Source organism: Labrus bergylta, chromosome 12 (assembly GCF_963930695.1).
Source record: "Labrus bergylta chromosome 12, fLabBer1.1, whole genome shotgun sequence".
NCBI lineage: Eukaryota > Metazoa > Chordata > Actinopteri > Labriformes > Labridae > Labrus > Labrus bergylta.
Genome location: NC_089206.1, coordinates 18,964,400 through 18,982,602, shown reverse-complemented (window position 1 = coordinate 18,982,602; position 18,203 = coordinate 18,964,400). Strand labels below are relative to the sequence as shown.

At 38.9% G+C, this 18,203-nt stretch overlaps 1 protein-coding gene across 14 annotated transcripts in view; it reads right to left on the bottom strand.

Moving 5' to 3' along the window:
- The window catches only part of LOC109982891 (neural cell adhesion molecule L1-like protein), a 59,722-nt gene that overhangs the window by 25,136 nt on the left and 16,383 nt on the right, over positions 1 to 18,203 (bottom strand). For 12 of the 14 annotated variants that reach the window (XM_065961509.1, XM_065961508.1, XM_065961510.1 and 9 more), the window contains exons 2-19: positions 13,529 to 13,704; positions 12,845 to 12,953; positions 12,537 to 12,715; positions 12,293 to 12,415; positions 10,374 to 10,544; positions 9,997 to 10,035; positions 9,689 to 9,800; positions 9,388 to 9,569; positions 9,118 to 9,252; positions 8,250 to 8,390; positions 6,121 to 6,232; positions 5,289 to 5,455; positions 3,941 to 4,106; positions 3,178 to 3,308; positions 2,847 to 2,951; positions 893 to 1,090; positions 523 to 593; positions 221 to 443 (exon numbers count right to left, since the gene is read on the bottom strand). In XM_065961509.1, the coding sequence (XP_065817581.1) occupies positions 221 to 443; positions 523 to 593; positions 893 to 1,090; positions 2,847 to 2,951; positions 3,178 to 3,308; positions 3,941 to 4,106; positions 5,289 to 5,455; positions 6,121 to 6,232; positions 8,250 to 8,390; positions 9,118 to 9,252; positions 9,388 to 9,569; positions 9,689 to 9,800; positions 9,997 to 10,035; positions 10,374 to 10,544; positions 12,293 to 12,415; positions 12,537 to 12,715; positions 12,845 to 12,953; positions 13,529 to 13,676 (2,512 nt within the window). In that variant the 5' untranslated portion in view covers positions 13,677 to 13,704. Of the gene's footprint in view, positions 1 to 220; positions 444 to 522; positions 594 to 892; positions 1,091 to 2,846; positions 2,952 to 3,177; positions 3,309 to 3,940; positions 4,107 to 5,288; positions 5,456 to 6,120; positions 6,233 to 8,249; positions 8,391 to 9,117; positions 9,253 to 9,387; positions 9,570 to 9,688; positions 9,801 to 9,996; positions 10,036 to 10,373; positions 10,545 to 12,292; positions 12,416 to 12,536; positions 12,716 to 12,844; positions 12,954 to 13,528; positions 13,705 to 15,801; positions 15,955 to 18,203 lie in introns of those variants that run through there. The other 2 variants (XM_065961501.1, XM_065961512.1) reach the window with 2 other exon arrangements.

The following is an 18,203-nucleotide window of genomic DNA, read 5'->3' as shown; positions in this document are numbered from 1 at the left end:
CTTAACCTGACACATTTTCCCGCAGACAATGCCAAAAGACGACTGAAGGCAGTGTGGGATACAATAACACAAAAAGTTCACATGAAGTCACAAACAGAAACTGTTATATGCGCTACTTCAGCCTTAAGGTATGTTTAACAGATTTTAAGCAAGTTGCATATTAACATACAGTATATACATGAATACATATAGTAGAGGAAGTAGTAAGTCTGTAACTCACCATCTTCTCCCGAGTAACCAGTAACAACTTTAGGTTCTGGTCCCCAGCCGTGGCTGTTCCTGCTCTGAATTTTAATCTCGTATGGGACATAAGTGGACGTGTTCTTTACATTGAACGAATGTCTTTTTTCCAGATTCCAGCTCCAGTCATCTCCCACCCCGGTTCTCCTGTAGCTCACCTTGTACTCAAGGCCTGGGCCATTGTGTTCGATTGGTAGCAGGGGCTACAACAGAGCACAGTTCAGAAGACTTAGAAATCTTGGATAATGAGTACAACATTGTACAGTAGGATATTTCTCTTACCTCCCAGCTGATTTCCATTTGATCAGGAAGATGGCCGTGAATTTTGATATTTTGTGGGTTCCTATCAGGAGCTTTGAAGAGATTTGGCATAATTACACATTTACAAATGAAAAAATAAGGATCTTTGAATGCTAAAATGTAAATATTCATCAATATTTTCTGGTTGTTGACAGAATCTTTGTAAAATAAAGTACAAGTAGGGTTAAAGGTTGAAAAGGTATCCCCAAAACCTACAATAAAACACTTCTATGGCCAAAGCCTATCCACATGACATCTCTCTAAATATTTCAAGGGAAATGTTAAACTTTGCATGCTCTCATAATCAACAATAACCACTGCAGAAATGTTAATTAAAGGGAGTGAGTCTCACCGGCAGGGGGTGTTTTGTATCTCTCAGTGGGCTCACTAGGGGGTCCAGGTCCAACAGCATTAACAGCATACACTCTGAACTGATAGTTAAGGTGCCCCTGTAGTGCCAGCTCAGCTGTTGCCTGGTTACCAGGGACTTTTTGTAGCTCCTTCCACCTGCCAGGCTCCCATTGGCTCTCCTCAAATTCGACTATAAACTCTGTGCTCATGGAGGAGAGAGGAGACAAACACATTTACTTATCAACATATGAGTTACAATCACAACAGCAAATAGAGGAACTTGAGGAAAAGAATTAGATTTCTTGTGTGTTTCATTTTGTGTAGTTACACTGAAATCATTGCTGGATCATCTAAATTACATACAGGCTGAGCACCCTTATAAAACCAATCAAGGAGTACTTCAATATTCTGTTACAAAATATGTATTTCCTGTGGGTTAAATGAAAGAACTGATACCACTCTCATATCTTTTTGTTAAGTTGAGCTGGAGTCAGGAGCGAGTAAAGTTAGCCTTAAAGGTAAAGGATGTTGATAGGGAATGTTTTTGGAATAATGTAAGGATCATGTAAGGAATAATCAATTGATGATTTCCATTACAGCCAGAGCTGTTGGCCATTCCCTGTGTGATCCTTAGAGCAGGCCTTAAAACAGATGTCTGATTACTGAGATGTTCAACTAAACAAATAAAACAACTTCATATTTGAGTCTAAAAAAGGATCTTCATCCAGCATGTCTCTTCTTATTTATTTTCAGAGACATTACAAGCCTACAAGAGGATATATCTTTCCACTGAAATCTTATCATCACTTAGTTCCAAAAATAATTCAGTCCTTTTCTAAAGCACAAATGAGACACGAGCTTCCCTGCCAGGATCATCAGCACTTCACAGCTTCATTGCTATTTGCAGCCATCACTTGTTAAAGAACTTAAGTAAGCACTAAACAGTGATCACAGCCACTGTGTCTGTACATGCTGATCTACACAACAGAGGAGACATGATATTATTCAGTGATGTACAGACCTTACATCCAAGATCAAAACCAAATATACACATTTTACAGACATAAATGTGATTTGATTTTATGAAAAAATATCTCTAATTATAACAGCACCAATTGATTCAGGAACAAATCAGGCAAAAACGTGTCAGGTTCCTGCCAGGGTAGTTTCTAGTTTGTGTGCAGATAGGTATGTTTTTGTCCTTTTAAAGCAATAATGTGTAAGTTCTCCACCTTAAAATAGTAGCATTAAAGTCGATCTAATAGTACAATGACTTTCAACAGGGAGAACACAGTCTCTCTCATGTCCACTGCACAGCCAGGTCATCTGCTATTAGCCCGATGTAAATTTGGCAGCGGGCCAGTCATCTCGCATGAAGTGCAAACAGCTTCATGCCACTAGTTCACACACAAGCCTTCAGTTAGAAGAGAAGAAAAAGGTAAGAAGAGAACAAGAGAGAGTGACTGAGCAAAGAGCCAGACTTGAGTAAATACTGGTCAGGTTATTACAGGTTGGCTTCTCACAACCTCATTGCCGTCAGTCAACAGATTCTGGCCACCAAACTGAAATGCTACATATTGTTGCTTTAATTGGCCATTATTTATATTGTGTGTTCAACGATGGCAGTAAATAATTAGCTTAGGTTGTACAATAAAGTCTGAATAAACTTTATTCTATTCTACTCAAATAGGGTATCTTTGAGGGTTTGCAAAAGTTGGCAGGTCAGACAAGCCTTAACAGTTTCTTAATTTTTTTCTAATTAAGTAAATAATGGTTACATCATTATATAGGCAGTAAAATGTAAAGTGAATTTACTTTGAATACAATTTTTTTTTTTTTTTTTTACATATAATAATGATCTTTAAGTGAGTCTTTTTCTGTTGCATTATGGAGCACCACTACCACCTCTAACATATTTTAGACTTCATGTTTTCCACACCGGCATTCATTTTTACCTGCTACAGAGCTGTTGTGATCATTGCCAGGCACCCAAGACAGACTAACATTCCTCCGATCCGTAAGTTCAGATATCTCAACATTTTTGGGAGCATCTGGAACGTCTGTAACACAAAATACATACAACAAAATGAGATGTTCAGATGCAATAGTCAATTTATAAAGCACACCTTACGGAGGGAGTCACATGTTAATGAGATTCACACACTGTTTTAAATTATTCATGTCATTATCTATATTAAACGGTATACTTCCGATCTGAGACCTTTGAAGAAATGTTCTATCAATAATAAATGATATAGTGCTATATTATTTAGAAAACACTCTTACCCAGTACGGTGAGCAGACCAGTTGCATTGACCTCATCTAGGCTGGTTCTAGCAATGCATGTATATAATCCCTGATCACTCAGGTTAACATTCATGATCTGCAGCATCCCATCGTCCACAACGTGTCTGAACCTATAAAGACATGTGTTAGTACATAACTGGAACATGAGTACAATCAGGCAGAAAGTACATAATGAGCAAATATATCACTTTACCAAGGCTTACCAGTTTTCTACAATACTCTTCACTTAAATGTAAGGAATAATCATCTAAAATGAGTGACAAGTTCATCGGGGAGGGCGGCTTTTTGTGCCTTCATTGGAGAGACTGGAAGATGGACACCGCCAGAGATTTAGGAGAAAGAGAGTAAAGAACAGCATACGGGAAAGGAGCCACAGGTGAAACCTGAACCCGGGCAGCCAACCTGAAGGACTACAACCTTCATACATGGGGCGTGCGCACCAACCACTCCGCTAACAGGCGCCTCTATATTTCACGTTTTTGCATTCATTTTATTGCAATAGAAGGTTCTACCCACCATACTTATTTTTCCAACAGCTGTTCTTAATCTGTAGCATTATTAAAGAAAGACATCAAAATGTAACCTCCTTAAAAGATGTGATGGATCAAGTAATTAGCTGGGGAAAAAGTATTTGCTCCCCCACCGATCAGGATAAAAGCATTGAGATAAAGACACTGAACATGTCTTAAACACAAGCATGGTTGAAAACTAATGGAAACATGATTAGGCTGCAGCCTCCTACCTTGAATTTCCCTCAAAGGAAAGTGGGATCTCCTCCTCATCCTTCATCCATATCACCTCAAAGGTGCCGCGCAGGCTTTGATCACACTCTGCCTGGCACATCAACTGCGCTGTGGTCCCACTGATGATCTGCATGTCTTGAGGTGGATTCATTATTCTGGTGGGGTCTAAAGATGAGAAGGGGCAGGTGTAAAGGCCCTGACATAAACATTTAAAGTTTAACCAATTAATTAACATTATCCAATAGTTCTTCAGGAATTAACTGCCTTTTAAATTTGTGATAGCAGTAATCAAAATATTAATATCCTGATATCGCTCAGGAATCTTCCATGGAGATTTTCATTGAGAAAAGTACATGAAAACATTACATTACATCTAATTACGTTACATTTAAACGTGACGTGATGTGAATCTAAAGTCTAGATGCTAACATATTTGTTTGGCATTCAGCGTAAGCATGTTTCAAATGACCTTATCGCTACAGATTCTACAAAGAGGAGAAGAGAACAGGGACCAAACTAAAAATTCCAAGTACATATCAACAGACTTTGGTGTGTGCAAGAAAAGCAGTCCGAATGGAAACCAATAGCAAGTGAAACGCAACCATGCTAATGCCAAACAGGCGCTCATCACTAGAAATCTGCATAAAATTTCAGCTAACAATCAAATATAGAACATACATTTTAATGTGAGCAACATATTTGCTTGATTTACTTTGCTGTGTCACCTAAGCCAATCAGCTTATAGATTTCTTGACTACAGAACAGAAATGATCCATCCGACCTCAATACAACAAGCAAACATTCTGAAAGACGTTTTGTAAAATTATTACACAAGCAGTTGTCTGTCATCAGCTGAGTGTGATATATGGATTTACAACAAGCATTATCAATCTCCAGTGTCAAGCAGTGATGCACCTACAGTACTCACAAGTGTTTGATAAGTGCATTTGAGGGCTCAGCGTAATAAATGTGTAACTTTAAATAAATCTATCTCTTCAGAATTCAGATTTTTTTTTCATGTCACGCATCTATCTATCTATCTATATCCTTATCTGCCCCACACATCCCATATTGGTCAGGACCTACTGTATATTTAACCCTAGCCACTGTCTTCACAGGAATCACTGAGAAAGTGTTTTCAATTGGCATTGTTAAACTATGACAAAACTGACTTTAACTTTAAAGGATCAGTTCACATCAATTAAAAATCTCTACCTTAGGTCTAGCCAAACAAATCATGTGGAAACAGATCGTAAAGTGTGGATAATTAACCTTTTAATGGCTAATCCTGTGCAGAGACTTGTACGAGCCCTATGTAAGAAAGCAATAATCATGTTGTTTAGATACCTTTCACATCCAGTACAGCAATGGCAGCTGACTTGCCCTCCGTGTTAACTGCAACACACACATAATTCCCCCTGTCGTCTTTTTCTGCGTTGGTTATTTGCAAAGACCCATTTTGCAATTCATAAAAACGTTCACCGACAAGAGTTTCTTGAGTCCCATCTCTGGTCCTGGAAGAGAAAGGTCTCTTTTAGACTGGCTGGGCAATAACACAAAGCACAAAAAAACTTATTCAACCACTTGAGTGAAAACAACAGAGAATGAGTTATATTTAGTTATTAAAATATTTGTTGTACGCCAGATTAAGGCTAATTAAAATAGTTATAAATCGAGAAAATATTTCTCTACAATACATTATATTATCTTGGGTATGTAGAACATCATATATTTTGTCAGGGTGTTTGTAGAGTTAAGAGTTTGTTGTCAGGCTCTGTTTAAGATACTATTTCTCTTTTGTAGAACTATAACACTGCTCAATTGTAGTTAATGGGATTTAATTAGCCCAGTTAGGACGAACGGAATGGGATTATCTAATTAAATAGACATAGGTGTCAACATCACCGTATTTCATGCAGACACCTGAAGCAGCGTGGAATTTATATAATGACTCACTTCTGTACGGTATTCTCTCTGGTTTATACCTAAGACACAGATATCTGCAAAATTCACTGAAATGAATAATATGGTGGTGAACATTCACACATTTGTATCTGGAAGATAGAACATCATAGAAAAAAAGGTGTGCACAGTGACAATATGTGTAAAAATGTTCTGTGAAACCTCTCACTCTCAGCTGTCCCCAACACGAATACCTGCTATCCTGGTTATCACTTACCAAGAGACAGAGGGTAAAGGAGAGCCGAACACACTGCAGTTCATGGTGATGTCACCTCCTAGGACTACAGCATAATCATGGTTGTTTCTTGTCAATATCTGCGGAGCCAAATCTAAGAGGAAAGCAAACAAGAAGAAGGTTACTGCTATAGTCACAACTTCTTATAGAAAGCTGAAATGCCAAAGTAAGAAAACGTCAATAAAATTAAAATGACATTTGTTATAGCGTATACTACAAATAACTTAAGAAGATGAAGTTGAACAACTATATGACATGTGAATTTCACATCACTACAAAATAGTATTTTATTTTTTTTTAAACATAGTTAAAACAAATCTAATATTTTCTGTTTTGAGCAGACTTGAACCACTCAGTCATTTTAAGTGGCTAAGGATAGGTCAAATATGACAGTACAGCTGGAATAATGAGACAATTAAAGAATGAGTCAAATGATAGAAAATGAACTGAGTATTAAGACAACTGACTGATGGAGTCGTTTCTGACTTTCATCATCATAAATTATGTTAAGTGCTGCTATTTTTGACAACTGCTATATTTGACAGTTTTCTTTTATTTATTTTTTTCTATTGTGTTTGTTGTTTAATGTTTTTCTGATAAACTGGGGTCTGGGAAAACAGCATTTCAATAATCAGAATGTCCCGTACGTGTGAACAATTTGGCAATAAAGTCACTTATCTTATCTAAGAGCAAATTCATTCATTATTGCATTAGAGAATGTGAGTGTCCTGTATATGCATGAAACAATGTGCACACCTTTCCATGGACTTTCTCACATAAATGTATCGTAGTCATCAATTTTACATATCAACTACTATGGTAGATATTAATTATGGTAGGATACAGAATTAAAATGTGTGCCCCTAGTCTAACAGGCTCATTATGAGAAAAGTTCATCCTCTCCGTCTTTTGCCTGCTCCACTTTTCAGAAGATGTGTGCTCAAACAGGCTGTTTGTAGATTTTCCCTTCATGACATCACAAAGGGCAGTAACCCCTCCTCCAGTTGGGTGACACTCCCACAGCTAGGTGTTTGTTCTGCCCTCTGAGTCTGCCTTCTCACTGTAATCAATAGGACATGGTGCAAGAAGGCCCAAGCCAACCAAGCCCTTCTAGAGGGGCGTGGTCGAACACAGCCCACTTGCATTTAAAGCTATAGACACAGAAACAGCCTGTTCTGAGCAGGCTGAAATAGAGGGGTTTATAGGCATGATCAAATACAGAGTCAGAGAGGCTTTTTAGAAAGAAACTTCACATACATATTTCGGGGAGCTCCGAGACTTATTCAAACATGTTGAAAATGAGAATTTTGTGTGGCCTTTAAACCCCCTATATTTCAGAAATGCTTAAAGAGATATTTCATTGACTTATATATGCTAGTAAACGGCTTTCACATAGGTGTCTTTATTTGGTAAACATCTACTCCTCTAGAGAGTGACTCATAAACAGAGAGTAAACCTTGCAGACATTGATTGCAACAAATATTTGGAGCTTTAAATTCTAAGAAAGGACTGCTCAGTCAAACCTCTTTCTTTGAGTCCATTAATTGGTCCCAGTGGTCAGCCCAGTGGCTAACTTGTCTTGCATTACTCTTTCTGTTTGTGTGAGTGTGTTTGTGAAGTGCTTCAGATAAAAGTGCTTTTTAAAAGCAGAGAAGATCCAGTTTTGACTTCAGCTTAGGGCGGACACTCATTCATGAGTAGCTAAGAGCTTAGAGAAACAAGCAGTGTAACATGTACATTGCTAGAAAATGTGAAAAATCTCACAGGTGTTTGGATGGGGGTCTGATTTATTTTTCTTTATAGTGGCAGAAGATCTGCCTCTGCTACTGATAGCCATTAAGGACAAAGAAACAACAGCAAGCATGTCAGCAGAGATTGGTTGATTAAAGGGTGACAATGTCATTATTGTTCATGGTTAAAATGAAACATAAGGCCATTTTTTCTGGGATCATAATAGTACATGAGATAGTACACGAGTACTCTTATACTAGTAATACATGAGAATACTTGGGATCAGAACCATTTAGCAAACCCTGTTGCACTTCATATTGATTTCATCAGATGGTAACCATTTCCTCACTGACAGGTTAATTATTTATTGATACACTCACTCTTGACCATGATGTTGATGTTGGCCAGAATCTTGCCATGATTGTTGGAGGCTTCACACTGGTAGACGGCACTGTCCTCCGGTGTGGCGTTATGGAGCACTATAGTGTCATCAAGCACTCGTCTGTTGCTCAACGGGTCATCTGAGAGAGAGGAACATACATGAAATCTAAAACAACTTCAAAGGAGATGCTACAGTTCACAGCATGATTTTTTAAGCCAACGCTAACACCTGTGTTTGAACGTTAAAACAAATCAGATAACAAGAAGAGCTGAAAGGATTGGCTGATTGATCAACAAAGCAATCAATCAAAAAAGTCTGGTTTAAGCTCCATAAATGTGAAGATTTGCTGCTCGGCTCCATTTGAGTAAATATAATTTCTTTGCTTTAGGGTCTACAGTAACAGTAACATCAAGTATGACTCTCTGATGAACATTATTTCCTCTACTGAAAATGTATAGACCTACGAAATACTCTCATCAAGGAAGTAATTAGTCAGACAAATAGTTGTAATCATGCATAAAACCATTAACAGTGAGGACTGCAGCTTATTTTTGCATTTGGTGTATTGTCATTAAATTAAAATGTCACTCCATTATATCTATCATAAGTCTGAACTGGCCAATTACCTTTGGATTGATAAATTAACGGTAGACCTGAAAGAAACTTCTGCAACAAGACATTTACATCAATGTAGTGTAATCTGTTTTAAAAATTCCATCTTATGTAGAAGGATATTTAGCAGATCAGCTGCTTGTGGACTTGAACTCAGGGCCTTGTGGTTGAACTTTTGAAAAAGCTGCTCGTTGCACAGTCCTCCTGCCCAGTGCCAAAAGAAGCATAAAACCACAGCACGATTCCCAACTTACCTTTGAAAACTTCACTATTCCTCCTCCATGTTATGTCTGGTGGTGGTTTTCCGCTGACCGAGCACTTGATGTGAACATCAGACCCAATAACAGTCAGCTGGCTCTGTGGAGGCTCTGTCAGCCACTTAGGAGGCTCTGGGAGACGTTAGAAGAGGTGCATTGGTCTACACACCTAAACAACTGCCCTCTCTGTGTCAGCAGTTTGCTCTTTGACACAAACACAAATGCACCCACAAGAACACACATAATTAGCTCTTGGTGTTGACCTACCTTCAACTATTACATCAAAGTAGTGGACAGCCTCTCCAGCAGAGTTTTTGGCTGAACACATGTATTTCCCTGCATCTGTCTCTTCTACAGCAGATATGGTCAACTGTTTTCCAAAGTTGTTGAATTTTGTCTTTCGAGGCATTTCGTCCCCCAATTTCATCCATGTAATCTTGGGAGTGGGACTGTGTCAAGAAACAAAATGATATTTTGTGAGCCGTCATAGAAGATAAAGAAGATCATAGACTACACATAGTGATGAAGTTATTGCAGTTTGTTGTGATGATGCCGCATGTATACATACTATCCCTCTGGTATACACTCTAGCTCCAGAGTCTGTCCCTTCAACAGAACCTTCTCTGACTGAACACTAGGGGGCAGCAGCAGGCCAGGCATCCTCAGTGGGGGGGCCAGAGCTACATAACACAGAAAGAATAGTGTTTCTCAATCTTATATTATTTAAATCAATTAGTCAAATAATAGACAGACATGCTTATAATATATGTTTTCTGTAGCTTTTTCAAAATGGAAAACAGAAAAGTTGCCGATCACATTATAAAAAAAACTGGTTGATTTATGCTGTAAAGGCTTTGATGTGTAAAAATGACTCACTGGTATTGCTGCTGAGAGCAGAATTATTGTCAGGTTTCACTGAAATGAAAAACAACATAAAGTGAGAATAGTAGTGATACAATCATTGGCATTTTTCACTGGAATGAAAATAAAACACAGGGAGAACAATACTAGTGGTAGTGATGGTTTATCTATGCTGACATATCTTGCTTTGCCCAGTCCTATAGCATAGCTTCTAAAAGCAAAAACATGACAAGACAAGCCCTGTGTCTTGGTATGCAGTTTGGGAACGTCTTAAATTGGACAGTAAAAATATCTGGAAATATGTTCTGTCCTTGATGTGATGACAAACCTGCTGTGTGCTTCAGTATTTCAAAGTTGTATGTGTTTGAGATAAAGAGATAAAGTCAACCTACAGCTCTTGACCATGACAGTCAGGGCGGGTTTCTGGACGATGGTGCGTATTTTGTTGAAGGCAGCAAAGCAACAGTAGTCCTGCCGACTGTCTTTCTGTAAGGCATTAGAGAAGTACAGGTTTCCATCAATGCCCATGGAAACCCTCTCATTCTGCTCAATGTGCTGGAGGCCTGGAAAAGAGCATAATTGCATCAAAGCTATGCTAGCAATGCAAATCTTCAAATACAAATGCAACCTACTAATTGTTTTTCGATACAATTTGGCTGGTAAGAAAGCAGAAGTTACACAGAGCAGAACCTCAGATAAATCCATCAGGTGCACCAAAGGCTCAAGAGTAAAAACAAAATAAAAATAAAACATATTTCTTTCTTAACAGTCTCATAATGAAAGGAAGGTCACATGATGCAATTTGCAAAACAGGGTAGCCCCACATACACTTCATATCCATGGAATTGCCTTTATGGAGTCTCCTTTAATAGAGCCTTAACTTGTATGCACCCTTTAACAGAATAAATGGTTTACATTGAACCATTATTCATGTCACGGGTCAGTGACGGTGTGTGTAACTGCTTGGTAAGCCCATTCACAGTACGGCCCCAAGACATTTTTCTGTTTTTTCAAGGCACATCAAAAAAAAAAAAAAAAAAACACCAACACATTTGTTTCTGGGTTAACTTTCATGGCCCTTGCTCATATAAGGCAACAATATTTTTTAACTCATTCAGATCTTTTTTCAAAACTGAAAAACAAGAATTTGTGCCCAAGTGTTTTATTCACTCTGCCCCAGGTCTCCAGCTCATGTCCTTCTGAGCATCTAAAAGACATATATTTCTCTTTCTCACATCAGACAGGTTTGTTGGTGCACCTTGAGCAGTTCTCAAAAGGTAAGTAAAAAGACTCCGCCCCTATTGACAAAGCACTTTAGTCAGAATCACTTCCTTTGGCAGGGGAGGGAAGAAGGGGCTTGATGTGTATCCTCAAGTGTGTACCTTTATCTGAAAGTTCACCTTAAAGTCACTGCTGAAATCACCGATGCCAATGGAGAGTGAGAACAGCCACCTGCCTCTTTTCAACACTCACACTGCCTTCACTATCCATCTCTAAAACTCTGCAAGGCTCTAAATCAATGACACCCATACTTTAACAGCTTATCACTTATGAGTTGCCAAGGTTTTCTTTAAATGTCTGTTTTTTTAATATATCTCAAAACACTCATGACCTTGTATTTCCATTGAAGAGTCAACCATCCAAAAGTGTGCTTTTAGTCCCAATGCGTTTGATCAAGGTATAAACTCTTTATGTAGACATGGCTGGGCAACAAAGTTTATTTGAAACATACTTAAGCCTTTGCACTTGTCTTCACTTAAACAGAGTGCTTTTCTATGTTCACAATGTGATGTTATGTTAAGTATCCTGTGTATGTGTCCTGCATGTGCATCATATCCTGGTTTAAGCCCTTATCCTGGTTGTGAGAAACCAGCATAATCTACCTGTTGTATTGAGATAGAGAGAAGACATAACTGCACAAGGTTAAAAGAAATGAATATCCTGTGAAGATCATGTACACAGACACATGAAGAACAAGGGTCATTCACATGTACCATGTAAACATTGTGTCCTGAATAAGATCACAACCAGGCAAAGTCTCAAAACAGGAATACTATTAAGCATGAAAACACAGGCATGGTCAAACCAGATGAATCCACCAACCATAGTTTTGAAGGGAGAGGACTGTAGTTGTTGGCTAGTATTTTTCCCTTCCTCCATAATACAATAATTATTCAGTGAAATACAAGTTAAAGTGTTGCCTTTCCTTGAAGTGTCTTAATATTAGAAGAACATAACCCACATTTCAGGCTGATTTATTACACTTTTCAACCGAAAAACTACAAATAGAAACCTTTGCTTCTTGGCTTACCAAGAGACATCCAGTAGATCTGACGTTCGGTGGCGCCTTCAGGAGGGTTACAGTGCAGGATGACTGGGTCTCCCTCATCAACAACAATAGGAGACACTGTCTCCTTTGGAAACTTGGGGACACCTTTGGAAAAAAGACACACAGCAAATGAAAACCTTATTGTGAAACCTGAAAAAACAAATTACTTACATTGTAATGTTGAAAAGCACCTTGTTCAAAAGCTTCATTTGTAAAGAATACTCACTCGCAACTATCAGCTTGATCTCTTCCGTCATGGCTGTTCCATGCTTGTTAGAAGCGTAGCATCGGTATTTACCCTGGAATTCGTCGAGAAGCTTGTTTTGAAGCACAAAAGTGCCACCTGTGTGGCCTGTCCTGTTAAGGGGAGGGATAAAATCTTTGCCGTCTTTTGTCCATCTGTATCTGTTGGGACAAAATATACAGCGGGTTATCATTCATTTTGTGCAACGTATGAAAGCAATGATCTTCTGTGACACTTAAATCAGTGATAGCCTTTTTGGTCATAACAGAGGTGAAGGTGGTGTTACTTACTCTGGTGTTGGGTTTCCCTTTGCTTCACACTTCAAAGTTATGGTAAGGTCATAAGGAAGTGCAATAACAGTGCCAGATGTTTTAGTTATGATGGTGGGAGGCTGCTCCACTGTGATATGAGGACAAGAACATGCAAAATGATCACAAGAATGCCTCATCTTAATATTAGTGATACAGGTATGGCTACAAAACAAAACTGACAAGAAATAATACAACTTTTTCCATCTTGTATGAAGCACATGAGTCATGAAAATGAAAAGTTGAATGTTAACACTCTGGATTATCTGCACAAATAAGGTGCCTGATGTAGACACGGAACTGAAACAGCAAACCAGGACTTGATTGCAAAGCATTCTCAGTCCTAAACAGAGCAACCGCTGGTGCAACACAGGTGACATAAACAATTTACTTTAACTTATTTGTTAGTCATAACAAAGCAGTTATACTCTCGCAAGACGGAACTTCTTAAATGATGAGTACAAATATTTGAGAAATGGTTTCTTACTCACATGGAGACGTGAGGCAATTAAATGTACACAACTTGCAAACATTACATTTTGAAAAATCCAAAACAACAAAGATCTCTGCTTCCACCACTATCAAATATTGTAAATCAACTCTACATTTTTTCTGTACAGCTAGTAATTGGGCATTGCCTAAATAGGTGTTATATGGTACTCCTACCTTCCAGAGGAATATTGAGACCTGCAGCCCTGGAGGTCAAGGCCATGAGCAGGACAAACTGCAGGCAACCCTCCAACCTCATCCCCCTCCAATGGTCAATGGAGACAGCAGCAATCAGGCGAACGTGTCGATGCAGATCAACTGGCATCACTTGGAATGTGTAAGGCACAGAGCACCTTGAGGATGGAGGGTAAGATCAAAAATCAAAGTCATTAGTAGACTTCACAGTCAAATAAAGGTTCATTCGTGCTATGATCATGACCACAGCATGAGAGCAAAGCAGAGAGCAGTGTTGAAGGAAGATCATGTGTTTGTCCCTTAATAGTCCAGCTTCAGGTAGCAATGCTGATATCAGGCAATTTATAAAATGTGGCTGACTGAGCTGAGTCAGAGCTAAGAGAAAGTGTGAAAACCAGAAGGCTATACATAAATAACAAGACGACCTGATAAGGTAACAGCATGTCAAATCCAGATTCTTTTTTACAGTGTTTTTCTATCACAATCTAAAACTAAAACCATTCAACCAAGTGTTTTGATGATTTCATTTTAATTACGCTGTGCCTCAGGGTAAGAAAAATATTTCATGATGTTTTGCAGCAAAATGCAGATTACCCAAAGGGCATTTATTTCAATGAATTTAAAGGCTTAGCACTTGAAGGCTGACAGCCACAGAAAAGCACTAGAGACTATTAACAATTGAGTAAAAAATATTTTTCATTAAATAAAGAATTCAATTAATTCCTTTAATTACACAACACTAATTTCAGCCAGTTCAGCACTATTTAATAAGTGATTTGAATTAAAAGTTGTCTCTCTTTTTTAACTACTCTGTGATTAATTCATGCAAAATCTCCGTTTGAGTAAACTACCCATTTAGATGCAGTTGTACCTCTTTGTTGTGATGTCGTGGCACAACACAGCAGAGCACTTGTCTGGAGATTACCCTTTGAACTGTAAAGCTTGGCTGGTGGCATCGCATGGCATGCTTACAGTAAACCCTACTGGCACAAAGCTGCATTCTGCTACGATCACTAGATCCAAGATGGCAGACTATAAATTGGTCTAAGCTCGTCAGTATTTCACGGCTTACTTCTCACAGTGCTGAGACCGTGGTCGCATTGCCAAATGGATTCAACCCCCCCAGCTAATCCTACTATCAAGAGAATGAAGGCAGGGGAGTTCTAGCAGTCATACAGTACGTTGCTTAACAATGACTGAGTGCTACTTACAGTTCTTCCAAGGACACAAAGCTGCATGTGCTGTCCCTTCTTAGTGAGAAAGGTTAATATGATAATTGTGCCAGTAGATGCAGGATTAAGCTGCTTGAGGTTGGAATCAATTAAACAAATTGAGAGATTGTGGCACAGTATTATTTACAATAAGGACTTTATTGTGATTATCTTCCACTGAATTGGATGGTAAACAAAGCTGCTAGATGTTTGTTCCAGTGGAGTAAGCATACATTTTCACGTTGTGATAAAGCTGTAAGCTGCTGTCATTCTTCGTCTGGAGTTGTGTATTAAGTATTTCACAGAGGCTGCACAAAGACACAGCTTTTCATTAGAGACCACCCACAGCACTATAAAAACTTTAGTGACAGTGTTTTGCTTTAAATCACAGACAGCAAACCAGAGCCCTTGTTAGGTAGGAGGCCACAACTCCACGGGTGTCATGTGTTGATGCTGTCAACACAGCAACAACCAAACAGGCAACTTTCAATCATGTGCAACAAATCCTCTGCCTGATGCAGGATGAAAACTTTGAATTACCAAGCCTTATATGCACAGAGAGATCTGCACCCATGTCCCTGTAATAATGACTAACACAAGGCTGTCACAGCCCATTAAAAGGCATGATCTTTCAAGCGTGAAATGGGGTGGAGTCCTGTGTACACACATAGCAGGGCATTTGTTTTGGGAGTAAAGGATCTATTACCTGAGCACATGGCAGATCATAGCCACAAATCTGCAGGGGTTGTGTTCACTAAGCCAATAGTTGGCTGGGGCACAACGATTGTGACTACTACATGACTAATCCCTGCAAACACACACTGTATACATGACTCCCTCCCTTTCTTAAAGCTCACACTCACTACAACTTCCCTCAACCCACCTGCACCCACACAGAGACTGTTTACATGTAGACAGAAAGAAACAGCCAGTAAATAAATGCACATTTATCTGTACACATTTTGCTACTCAAAGACATAAAAAGCAACACAGAGTTAGGGACTACTTTCAGCATATGTCCAAAATGAAGTCACCAAAACTTACTGGTTTCTGAATTATTCCACATCTCAAATCACCCCTAGCAGTGGCACAAGGCAGCTGCACGGCAAGTCCACACACAACAACAAACTTTGTGACAAGACTATCGAGGGATCATTCCTACAACTCTCTCTAAACCAACATCTCTGACATGCCCTTCCTCCTCCACCACACGTTGCTCCTCTGCTGGCACACAGACACGCCTCCCTGCCCGCCCCTTCACTCAAGCAGCTAACAGGAGACTCACTGAAGTGACATATGTCGCCAAAGCCTCTCACTGGCAAAGAGGCTTGCTAAGCCTGTGACAATGACTGGGACAAAGCCTGCACTGCGGGGCTACTCACACAGCTTTAAAGAATGGGAGGAGAGGAAGTACAGGCATGTCTTTCTCTCTCTCTCTCTCTTTCATAGATCCCTCCATCCTTCAACAAACTACGCACGCCCATTTACAACCGTCCCTGTCTGAATGATGTTAATGCAATGTGTCTCAGCTCCTTTGAAAGGGGAAGGGAGTCATCTTTTCCCAAAGGACCGGAGCTTTTATAAATGTGTGCTCTCATTTACGGTGCTGCAGGGTATTGATGGATGAAGGCATGGGAGAACATGCCTGAAGTAGACATGATGTTGTGATAGCAGGGCACTAGGCCATCTAAACAACATGATTTCGCTTTTCTCGTTTAAAGTTCTTTCATCATGTAAGTACGGCTTTTTATCCAGAGACGAGTGATCAATCTTTATTTCTCTCACACAACTTAAACACCCTCTTCATGCAGAGGTCTGCGATCTTATCTGTTTGTAATTCTCTCAATAGACTCATTTATATTCCAAGGAGTACAGAGGGGATTTGCAGTATAGGTAGCATAACAGCCACAGCACTGAGTTAAAGTGTTTTCCAATTTGTTTCCTGATCTGCACTGTAGGAATAATGGAGATTTTATCTACAACATAATTTTCTAAGCCTAATGGAGACATAATGACCACAACGACTAAGCAATGCTCGTACTGCCCTGCAGGGTCAAACACCCAGCAGGAAAAAAAAAGATTTCACACTAACAGCTTCAGTATTTTAAAGCCTGAAATGAGGTAGGGTGAGCCTTACCCATGAGAGGAGCTATTCTACTTGCAATATAATATTTTAAAGATGGCTTTAATTAGTGGCTCTGGGGGGGAGAAACAATCTAAACCGCATTTACTCTGCCAAAAAAAGAATATGTCTTCCAATATTCCCTCATGCTTCTGTGTTTATGTTTATTTAAATAAGAAACAAATACTTTTTTGTACTGTCCCACTTTTTTTTTTTACTTTAACTGAACCAAAAGTCACTTTACTGTAGGTCCAGATGGCTGAGACATAAGCAGTCCATTTAAGCCGTTTGTCATCACTTCTAATGGACCTTTTCTATGGTTTAAGGGAGCAGGGCCTCTGTAAACAGGGAGAGAAAGAACCTTAGAGGCAAAGCCTAACAGCCTTACTTGTTTACTCACAGCTTGACATGTTATGTAGACATGGAACCAAGTGCACAAAAGATTCATGCAAATTAAAAGATAATAGCTGTAGCACGGCCAAACATACATGATCTGGTCAAAGCAAATATATGCACAGAGTCACCTGGCTGTTTTTGGAGCTAGGATTAGCTAAGAGCTCAAGAAAATGAGATTGAAAAAAACATATATATAAAAAAAATAATATATAAGATATATGACACAAAATACAATAATTTGTAAAACATATCCTGTTATGTTATGCGTACATTCCTGTTCCACCGTATATTTCCAAATCGGAGTGTTTTTCAATGAATTGATGAATCGGCTGACAGAAATACTCTGCAACTATATTAATAATCAGTTATTTGTTTCAGTAGGTTTGTTGTGTGTTTTTTTTTTAATGATATTTTCGGGCCTTTTGACTTTATTAGATTGGGCAGCTGAAAGAGACAGGAAACGTTTGGGAGGAGAGAGAGGGGAATGACATGCAGCAAAGGGCAGAGGCCGGACTCAAACCCACGGTCATGCGGTGAGACTATGCGGTGAGGCCCATGATAAAACCAGTAGGCTATCCGGCGCCCAATTGCTTCACTATTTTACAATTCAAATATACCAATTTGTGCTAGGTTTTGATTTTTCTCTAATTTCCTGTTAAATCAGTCAAAATGATATGTTTTGCTGTCTTATGATAGTCAAACAAACAAGACCCTGTGTCCTTTTTGATGGACATCAAAAAACATTTGCTATTTTCTGTTGATCAATGTATCAAGAACATTAAGTATAAACTACAAATCCACTGGTACTCACAACTCTTATCTCCAGATTAACTGCTATAAAAACATAGTTGTTTGTTGAAGCCCTTTATATACAAATGACTTTATATAATAGATTTCTGGTTTGGTATTTTTTTCTTCTCCTTATGAA